General features: G+C 45.1%; 2 protein-coding genes across 2 annotated transcripts; one reads left to right on the top strand and one right to left on the bottom strand.

Annotated features, from left to right (window-relative positions):
* Positions 1–6226: 6226 nt before the first annotated feature.
* On the bottom strand, positions 6227–6445 carry PHALS_13813 (uncharacterized protein; the record flags this gene model as incomplete). Its single annotated transcript, XM_024729633.1, has 2 exons — positions 6227–6328; positions 6383–6445. The coding sequence occupies 2 exons, from the start codon at positions 6443–6445 to the stop codon at positions 6227–6229; spliced, it is 165 nt and encodes a 54-aa protein (XP_024579991.1).
* A 3155-nt stretch (positions 6446–9600) lies between these two features.
* On the top strand, positions 9601–10007 carry PHALS_13812 (uncharacterized protein; the record flags this gene model as incomplete). The annotated part of the gene is made up of 2 exons (XM_024729632.1): positions 9601–9632; positions 9740–10007. 2 exons carry the CDS (start codon positions 9601–9603, stop codon positions 10005–10007), a joined length of 300 nt encoding a protein of 99 aa, XP_024579990.1.
* Between the last annotated feature and the right edge of the window lie 416 nt (positions 10008–10423).

Below are 10423 nucleotides of genomic sequence, written 5' to 3'. Positions count from 1 at the left end.
TGTTCCAGCCATGCCATTTCTAGGATGAGGTCATACCTTGCATCCAAGTCTAAGACTAAACAGCGGATCACGCTATCAAAGTCAAGGAACTTGACTTCAAGGTCCACAGGGACCTTCGGGATAGTGACACGTGCCCCCGTCGCTAGGCGAACAGTGACGATGTTACCCAACCACGCTTTCAGCGCCTCATTGTACAGCTGACTTCCTTCCATCATGGAGAGTCGACCATGATTGCCCGACGCCCCGGAATCGATGAGGATCTTTCATGGCTTCTTGAAGCCTTTTACGGTCGCCTCCACGATCAGTAAGCCAGGATTGCACACACGTTTTGTGTTTAAGAGCACGGAGCTCTTCGGGGCTGGGCCCTGCTGACCTATGCCTCCCTGGGCTCAAGAGAATTTTTTCCTCAGTAGGTAGTCTCTCGCCCACTAAGTGGTGCGTTTTCCAGCGGCGAACCCGACTGATAGGCATTGGGGTGATGGTTCGAAGAACCTTGACGCGCCATGCGCAGGGGGCAACCGTTCCGAAGGCGACGGGTGTCTCCACAGACAAAACATCGTCGTGTGTTTGTGTGTTGCTTGTCAGCTTGGGACTCTGCTCTCTCGTCCTCAGCATAGCTGAGATCGATGGGCACAGGCCCGCTCGACGAGTAGTTGGAATGTGTATTCCAACCAAGCCATGCCGAGTTGAAATTGAATTCGGCATTCAATGCCACATTCACCGCCTCCTCAAATAAAGATGAATGCACACGGAATACTTCCATTTTGGCCACGCCAGTGCGAAGGCATAAAGGCGGTCACTGTGACCGCCTCAGGAAGGGTATCTGCTGCCATCCCGGCATTGAGAATGCGCATCTCTTGGACAAAGTCCACCAATCCCTTGTTGCCCTGTCGGGCGGCAAGAAAAACGCAGCTTCGACCGAAGTCCCAGTGCCCATCTCGCGCTCGACCACCGAGCATTGATATGGCTAGCGCCACGCGCTGTTGCTTGGTCAGGAGCATGGCAGATGCAATTGCCATCTCGACCTCTCATATCCAGATCAATAGATTCTCTATATCCTTCCCCTCGAAGACCTCGACGCTCACCATGAGCGGCTTAGGTCGGGGAAAACCATCCGTCACTGACGGTGGCGTCATAGACGCAAATGATGCAGATATCGTCTGCTGCAGGTGCTCTAGCAGCGTTTTTCTTATTTTAGACATCTCTAGACACGTACCGATTGCCTCGGGGCCTTGAGCAGCAAGGTGTTGCACGCCCTCAGGGCCAAGCAAGGACATCAGCTTGTTAAGCTCGTCGTGCATGCCCTGGGGCAAAGAGTAAAATTATTCCATCCTCACTGAAGATCAATCGTAACGACTCAAGTGTAGATTGACTACAAGTGCTACCGAGTGCAGCGGGGCTGCCGTAGCTATGCGCTTTGAGACAGCATGAGTTAGGCCACCGACTTTCGTTCTATGCTCAGAACAAGTACGAGTTTAGCGGGTCGCAATCCGCTTACTTCAAGAGTTATTACAACCTAAACTCAAGGATAATTAACTTTTCCGTTTATATTCAATATTGCTTTTATTTATATTAATCTGCGGCAAAGCCGCCTAAATTTTGAATGCATAGATTTTCCAAAATATGTATAGTAAAATCTAAATACATGTATATCTACTGGCTATCCAGCCCCGTACCGTATTCTTGTTTGGGTGTGGTCACACCTTGCTTATCTGGTGTGACCACACCTCTTTACCAGGGTATGTGTTACCCGTTACAAGACGCCCACTGAAATTTTGGATCTCGTGTCATCCACAACAAATCTAGTTAACGTTAAATCCTCTTCGTCCGTCACCCTAATATTTCATCGCTTCGACATGTCCAGCAGCTTTTCAATAACCATACATGTATGAGTTTGTCTGTGGTTTAAAAATGGAATTGACTTACTATCCAATAACTGAGTTTTGAATTTCAAGATATATTCAACCACCACGTGAATCGTTCTTTAAGCTCGACACCAAGTTATAAACTATTGTCTTGACAATGACAATTGCTTCTGCCGAGTTGTCACCACGATCACCATCATTCACATCGTAAAGCTTAGCAACACAATGTATTTATGATGGGAAAAGTAAAATGATTGGATGAATGTTGGTCTGGCAGAGCGATAAGAAATTGTTGTGGGCTGTTGTCTCGAACGCCAGGACTGCAAAGAAACTGAGTGTCGAAATCTTCCGTACCACAGCCGATAGAGTTAAAGGTAACTTAAACTAGCGAGTAGAAGAGCTAGGCCATATTGGTGAATGGAATGCTTCATTCTGACGAAAATGCGGAGTCGACCTCCTTGTGACGGGATCACTGTGCGCAGTAGTGAGATTTCATGAGTAAGTGGCGTAAAAGATATTCACTTGTAAAAGGAACTGAGGCATTCCAAGGGGACGTTAGCTATCCAAACTACCTCAAGTGGAAGCTCCTATAGAGCTGAACAGATAATATTCTGGAAGGAAAAGGAAGACAGTGATATCACCAAAATTGCGCGGTTGATCCGGAAAAGCAGCTATTCTCGTCACCGGTCATAGAAGAGTCTAAAATTAAGGATTACTTCAGAATAGTAAGTACGAGGATTTGGACTGCGAGGTTCGAGGGTACAAATCTTTTTGATGTTTTTCTTAAAGGGATATACGATAGATCCACCACGCGTGTTACATCTGGATGTCGAAGCGTGTCATGATGTTGACTTGGTTCCCGGAAGCAAATGATGAATCACACGGCGGTGGTTCATGACATGGGAAATAGTGTGATGGTGAATCTTTCTTTCCGTTCGAAGCATGAAGCAGGTTTTGGTGAGAGGCAGTGAGCCTCCACAATTGCCGCCGTCTTTATGCCAGAAAGGCTCACGGCAAGTGGTGTATTATGTGTTTATAGTTCATTGCTTACAGCCACGATTCTGGCGCAAAGACCATTTTGTATTGGTGGAGTGCATGATCGGCTGTACATGTTCAACGCCCTCCAGCAGGGTGAATGTCTTCATTAAATATTGCTAAAGGATATCGTTATATCCCTCACTGTGGTGGACATTCGATGTGACATGCTCTGGAATAGCTCATTATCCACAATGACTGACTAACGCACCAGCGGTATTCAATCGTCTATGTTCAGGCGAAATCGTAGGTGTGACTAACCTATTTTGATCATTTATTTTCCAACAGTCGTGCATATCTTGGAAATTCAGATGTACATTATACTTTTGCAAGCATTGATCGAGTGTTGGCATTTGCCAATACACACATGTATGTCACTAACGTCGAAAACATCCTCTTTCTGGTGAGGGTGACTATAAATTGGCAAATGCCCCTGTTCCAACAGACCAGGGATTTGGCCTGGTCTAGCCAACGATTTTCACAAGCCCAGTACAAAATATACCTACATAGCACGACCCTATACAACTCAATACCCACACCATCAGACCAACCAGTCTCTCATTTCCTATTTTTGGTGGCCTCACATGTATAAGTGGATGGCACGATAGGTGAATACATGTGATGTTTATCAGCGCGTGAAGAGCGCAGGGCAAACGCAAGCGCCACTGCAAAGTCTTTCTGTTCCTGCTGACGGTTGGACATCAGTCGGTCTCGACTTTGGTGTCGGCTTCGTCGAGAATGCTGACGGCCGCAATAGGTGCTCGTCTTTGTTTACAGGCTCAGCAAGATGGTTTGCATTGCTCCGTGGGCGATTCCATTCATGCAGAACGTTTGGCTAGATTGTTCATTGATCACGTTTTTTACATCACGGGCTGCCAGACGTCATCACCTCTGATCGTGATACACGATTGACGAGTAGCTCTTGGGAAACATTGATTCGGGTTTCTGACACAAACTTGGATGCGTCAAGAAGTATACCCAGAGACCGATGGGCAAACAGAACGTGCCAATTGAGTGGTCGGTAGTAAGTTGAGAAAATTCTGTACAGAAATTCCCAAAAAAGAGTACCTTGTTACCATTGATGAGCTCGCTGAGAGTAATTCGGCTCATTCATCCACTGCAATTACGCCGTTTATAATGAAAGGATTGCGACACCCGCAAGTCCCGCTTTCTGTGATTGGTGGTGTTCCGATGTACGTGGGGAGTGGAGAGTGGCTCGGCAAATCACTGCCTCTCAAATGGATATAATCAATGATGCAAACGTGAAGCGCGAGTACAAAGACGCCCTTAGCTCATTCATCATGAGTCGTGTGAATGTGATTACACGGGTGCAAGACGCAATGGCGAATACGCCAGATCTGCAAACGGAATATGCAGATAGACGAGATTAAAATGCAGAATGTCTTTTATTGTAAGATATCATTGACTACTTACTGCTAAGAGTCTATCAGACGATGCGGTCTCAAGCTTGAGAAGCTTGAAGCTATGCATCGCTTCATCGATCCATTCCGAGTAGTTTCATGCCATGGAATGCGTACACTATCGACCTACCAAGCTGGCTATGGAGTTGGCTGCACAATCTCTATCTTATCGACGACGCGATGTTTAACCTGAATGTAACGTGGGCTTATTTTAATGTGGTTTTGGAGCCACAGCTTTGGCGCGAGAGTCGAAGGTTGAACCCCTCAGCGTCGTCACTTCAGCATCGCCCTCGGAATGCGGAAATAATCGAGAGCGCCCGAAATAGAGCGAGATTGATTGACAGAAGGACCCGCATCATCAGCAGAAGCTGCCGCAACAAGTGGGAGATCTTGCAGAGCCTGCTTCAATTGATGAACTCGATTTTCGATTGCGTCACCAGGCAAGTTGCCATGACGCCATGCGAAGTATCTAACTTCGCAAACGACCTACCCATTATCCTTCACGCGTTGTCGCATCAACGACACTTGATCGGTCACCTTGATCAGCCGCTGTCTAATGAGCGAGAGAAGCTTCTTCACCTTCGTCAAATGCAGTTCCAAGGCGAAAGCAGACTGCGGGCCAGCCACAGAAGGGCAGAGGGGACGCACGCTCCGGGCACCTTCCCCTATTCTAGATCAACAAGGAAAACAATACAATCACGTCGAGAACGTGGTGGCGGAGAGAAATCCGGACGTCGGAAGGAGCTCTTTGTAAAATACCCAGCGAGCGAGAAGACGTAGCCCTGTACTCGTATTCGTCGCGACTTTCCCAGTACCATTCGCGCGTTCGATTCAGGCCCGAAGATGGACCCTGCTTTGAAGAAATGGTCATTCCTCTTCTCTCTGTGTCCCGCCCGTCTCGAAGCCAACTGATGGTCGAGCGTTCTTCACGAGATTCCTCGATCTCGGGGTAAACCCGAGTCTACGGTGTTTATTTCGCAAATCGAAAGTACACATCGTTTACCTTCAACGAGTCAGCAGCGGTGCTTGCGCTTTGCAAACGATGGATGTCCATGAATTTGGTCGAACAGACCCATGCCAAGACTCGAGTGTCGATTGTCTGAATGAAATCCAGATCGGATTGCTGGATGTTTGGAACATACGCGAGACTTCGTGGTTTGCCTTTAGCACGAGTAATCGGTCCGATGGCGCAAAAACACGCGGCTCGAGTCATCAGTCGAGCACCCATTCGCCTAAAGAGTTAGATTGAATCGCCACGTCATTTATAGAAGTCGCCGTGACGATCAAGTTCACGATAGAGCAAATGCGCAGAACCACGTGGTATTGGAACAATATCCAAGTTTGATGGTTATAAAAATCTCTGTGGGGCGAACGTGTGGGTTCTCACTCTAGCGAAAGTTGGACTGAGAAGAAGAAAAAGAAGCAAATTTTAAGAATTTGGGTAGACCCACTTCTGAACTGAGGTGTGTAATGGGCCAGGTTTTATTGCACATGTTTTGTGGACCACATACTTTGTGTGTCTGACTTTAACTGTACATCCTGTACAGTTATATATTTTCTATTAGTTTTGTGTATCAGATGTGGAAGTACTTATCAGGGTTTGAAAGCCTATTGACAGATGTAACTTCACCTTTCCACCTCTTTGCGTAAGTTAACGGCCCGCGGAAAGCGAGCAACGCGCGGTGAGGCGTGTCAGTTGCCTAAGTCTTGCTCAGAAAAGTGTGTGGATAGGGACGGGCAATTCCCCTTACACCTTCACGGTACACAATCTGACTGGCTACACTCAACACTATATTTGAGCGAATGTAAACCAAAGGATGTCTTGTTGCACGGATCTAATGCCAGCTCGCTGAGTTTCGGCAGCAGATATTTTTCGATCAAAGTAAATGCTAGTCCCCCCCCCGCCTAATCGTCTAAATGAGCCAAGACAGCATCATGCACACGCGTGATTGTGCGGCTTATATGCTCACTAGGATGTGGCAATCCCGATGTCGAATCTTTCCTATTCTAACAAAAACCTAACTGAGCCTCTACACGAGCCAGCGTTCGGGCTTTATCCACCACATCAATCACAAGCTCGTCCTCACCCACGAGGAGCTCATTCATTTCGAGTAACATACTCATCACAATCTCATACGACAAGCACACGGCACCACACTTTGTTTGGCGAATTGTTTATCACGATGACGTTTGCAATATCAAATACCACTTGAAGAGCTATTGGCGCAATAAAGAGGTTTGTGCCCTATACAACAAGACCTGTTCGTGTCTTGCCGTCACTATCGAGAAATGTGCGCCGGTTGATTCCATTGATCGTGTTTGGACCGTGTCTGGACGACCACCAGCAGGTTTGAATAGATCGCTCTAGACTTGATCGGAAATCAAGTTACGCGCACGAATTCCTTTCTGCGTATTAATGTCTTACCTTACAGCCGTGGCCGCCGCTCTGGATGGATCAAAGCTCGACAACCGTAATGAGCGGCGTGCCAGACGCAGCAAATCTAACATGTCTAAACCCTGGGGGAGTTTGATCACACTATTCACTGAAGCTGCTTACGGTTCGGCTATTTGTTTCATAGTCATAGTCCAGTTAGGTCCCCATAGGTTACACCCGTGAATCAAACAGTACATGACTACACATTTGAATCAATATTTTGGGAACGCAGTGCTATGTTGGCAAACTCGGCTACACCTTCACTCGTGACGCCATAGACCTTAAAATAAAAATTAAGCGTCAGACTAGAACTGAAATTTCACGTGAGTTTGGGTAACCACGGTAAGTGGCCCGCTTTGTCATCCAAACGATACCATCTGGAATGATGTTTATATCTAACCCACAGCATCTTCACCACAATGGTCAACAATCTTGCTCTTCACGTCTTTGTCGGTGAAAGTTAAGTCCAATCAAGTATCCGAAAAAGCATTAGCATTCTTGCGCCGAATAAAGTCCTGTGGCGCTACATCCCCATCGGTTCAATTTCGGATCAGCTTTCGAGCCTACTTCAGGCGTATCCTTGATCTTGAGTTTGCGCAAATACCTTTCATGAGTTTGAGCATACGTCGAACTTGGGTATACCATATGTAGCACACTCCGTTCGATACCACGAAAACGCAGCTAAACTCCTTTTTGTATCGACGACCATACATAAAGAACACACCGTACGGCGTATCTTTTCCCACAGTCCCGTACCACATACTTTGTGGATCCATTTGTGTTTACGTATAACGATTGCGCACAAACTATTTGATAGGTACCGTACCAAGCACTACATCTGCTATACTATTAAAAGCGAAATTGCGTCTTCATTCTTCATATTACAGCGGTTATAAGATCTTTCACCAATGCAATCTCTTCAGCATCTCCACTGTGGAATAAATTTGGCCAAAATCCAGCAATATGCAAAGAAAATGGCAAGTTTTGATCGAATTGTAGCTTCTCCTATGTTCGCATCAAAGCGTATGCAAATGAACAATTTCGCTACAACACCATGCAGCATTTTTCTGTACGCATACACCAGTTTTGCTCGAGATCCGGATGATGCAGTGTCAATTATACTGGACGCTCGTTGATTCAATTAGAACACTTATAGTTTCTGCGGAAAATCATTTGAGGGCACCTGCACATGGTTAAACAAGAATTTGAGTCATCGCAAAATGACCTTCACGATTTTGCGAGTCTTTGACTACGTCTTAATGTGCACGCACAACGTTGAGATTGCATAGACCGTGATATTTGCAGCCTTTTGCATGAAACCCTTGGAAAGGTCGTTTGATACAGTATCTTGGTAGGATCGTCAGTGGCACGTCAACTCTTCTTTTTTCTCCTTACTGCGTGTTTCCTACTTTTGCTCAACATCAACAGCTTCACGCTTCGTCCAACGCACGTGATAAAAACTTTACATACACCACGCAAGACGACGAGGATGACTTAATTGTAAAAACATGGTGTTGCTTTTATTCAAAAACTAGTTAATAGCGTCCGGTTCAAAATGTGGACCGAGCTCGTTTCCTTAGCATATTTACCTGTTTGAAAGCAGCACAAAAACCTTGAATATTCTCTATTGCAGTCTTCTCTTCCATTACTCGATTCGGAAAATGGTTCTTGTCGATCAAATCGAAAGACACCCAATTCTAAGGAGTTATAATCTAACCCGTGATGAAATTGCACCCTTCACATTTTGTGGAAGCTGCGTTTGCCAATCGATCAGGAAAAATGACATTGCTCTGTTTGACCGTCCGTTACAGGGTGTGCCTCTGTTGACATCGAAAACTGTACCTTAGTTTCTTGCCAACATGCCAACCTTAGTACTTCTGGTCGATTCATGAAAAAGATCTTCCTGGGCGGTTTGCTTTTACCGCACTTATGACTGCTCAGCAACCCGAGATATGCTTTGGTGGACGGATTATCGTGTGAGTCGAGTGTTGGAAGACGTACTGCGTAGTCACGCAACATCGTTCAAAGAGTGGATAGACTTCCCCTTTTGCAGAGTTTGCGTTCAACAACTTTACATATGTCTCGACAGGTCATTCACTATTTTATGTGAACTATGGTATTCATCCTAGAGCACTTTTTTTCATAATGAACGAGGTCTCTTCTTTAAGTGAGGGGGGAACTATGGTTATATAGCCACAGTCAGACCATTAATGCTGTCATAGAGTTAAAAGCGAATTTAAACTCAGTGAGACCTCTAGATGACATGATAAGTCGTGAGGAAGAGCACGTCGATGACTTCATTGCGAGAAAATAAGCCGTTGTTCGGTTTGTTTGAGACACAATTAAGGAAGCTCAGGATCTAAAAAAAGCAGATAAGAGCGGAGGGAAGAACAAAAAGGTATATAAGGTCAATGATCTTGTACAACTTTCCACGCCAAATCTGTCAGAATATGCAGTTTTCAACTTGGGAAGCAGGAATTTTACCAAGATTCATTGGACCACTAAAGGTGATGAATTGCAATGGTGATACGTATACCATCCCTACACGCATGGGCCTACATCCTACATTTTCTTAGGGTAGGCAAAGTCGTATATTCCGAGTGGATCTGCCGATCCTTCTCTACCTGTGGTAGATGATCGAGCTGCTCATAAAGTTTCTCCATTTGCCATGAAAAGCAACCAACTCCTCACCCTAGAGGATATCGAAGGCTTACTTTTGTACTAATTTCAACGCTTGGAGGCGAGAATGGTACTCACCAAAGAGTACCTCGAGAACAGATCCTGCCTCTTCAACAGAGCGCAACAGGTGATCGTGAGCTGTAATCATTCATGTAATACCGGCACAATGGCAATTCATGCATGGAAGATTTTGCGGCGGTTAAATAAAAGATAAGAATTATAAATCAAATCTAAGGATCACACCAATTTCCTGAGACTTGAGCTCTGCATGAAAAAGTATGTTTGGATTTGTTGGCAATTATCAGCCTAAATGAAGGAACAAAGATTTTCTTAGCAAAAGCACCTTCAACGACGCGTATCGTGTATAGAACCAAAATTGACCATTTGTTCAGTGAAGACTATATAAATACTCATCTCGGACTACGCAAGACAGAGAACAAATTTGCTTTGATCGTTACGAGTCTATTGGTCGTCCAGGAAGACAAACTTGAAGCACTCTTTCTTCAGCTCATGATGGAGACCACCAATCTTAATTCGTCATTGGACTTACGTCGCAAAAATCTTAGCGGATAATCTGAGCCGCGATTCAGCGGGAAACGATATTTTCTTCACAAGCTCAATGTCGATCAAAACAACATGTTTGAAGTCGAGGAACTCTCAGCATCTCGAAAAAACAACCGATAAGTCTCATCTTACGCTTTACATGATGCCAAATTAATTCAGAGAGGCGTTGCAGAACAACTTTGTCCAGATTTCGTGAGTATGATAAGAGTATCGCTTAAAGATGTCAGATTTAAGATCCAATGAAAAACAATTCTTCCGAAAAATATGACGCGTTTACAATTTGTGATTTACGACGATGAGCCAAATAATCTTTTAAAATGTCTAAATTAATTCCATTATTTTTTTTTCTTAATTGTGGTGGATTTTCAGACCAATAGCAGCTATCTAGTTTTATGGTACAGCAATTCGTCCCGACTGTCAAGCTG

Source organism: Plasmopara halstedii, assembly GCF_900000015.1.
Source record: "Plasmopara halstedii genome assembly, contig: Scaffold_672, whole genome shotgun sequence".
NCBI classification, from domain to species: Eukaryota; Oomycota; class Peronosporomycetes; order Peronosporales; family Peronosporaceae; genus Plasmopara; species Plasmopara halstedii.
Note: the sequence above shows the minus strand (reverse complement) of the source record. Positions and strands in the feature narration are given on the sequence as shown.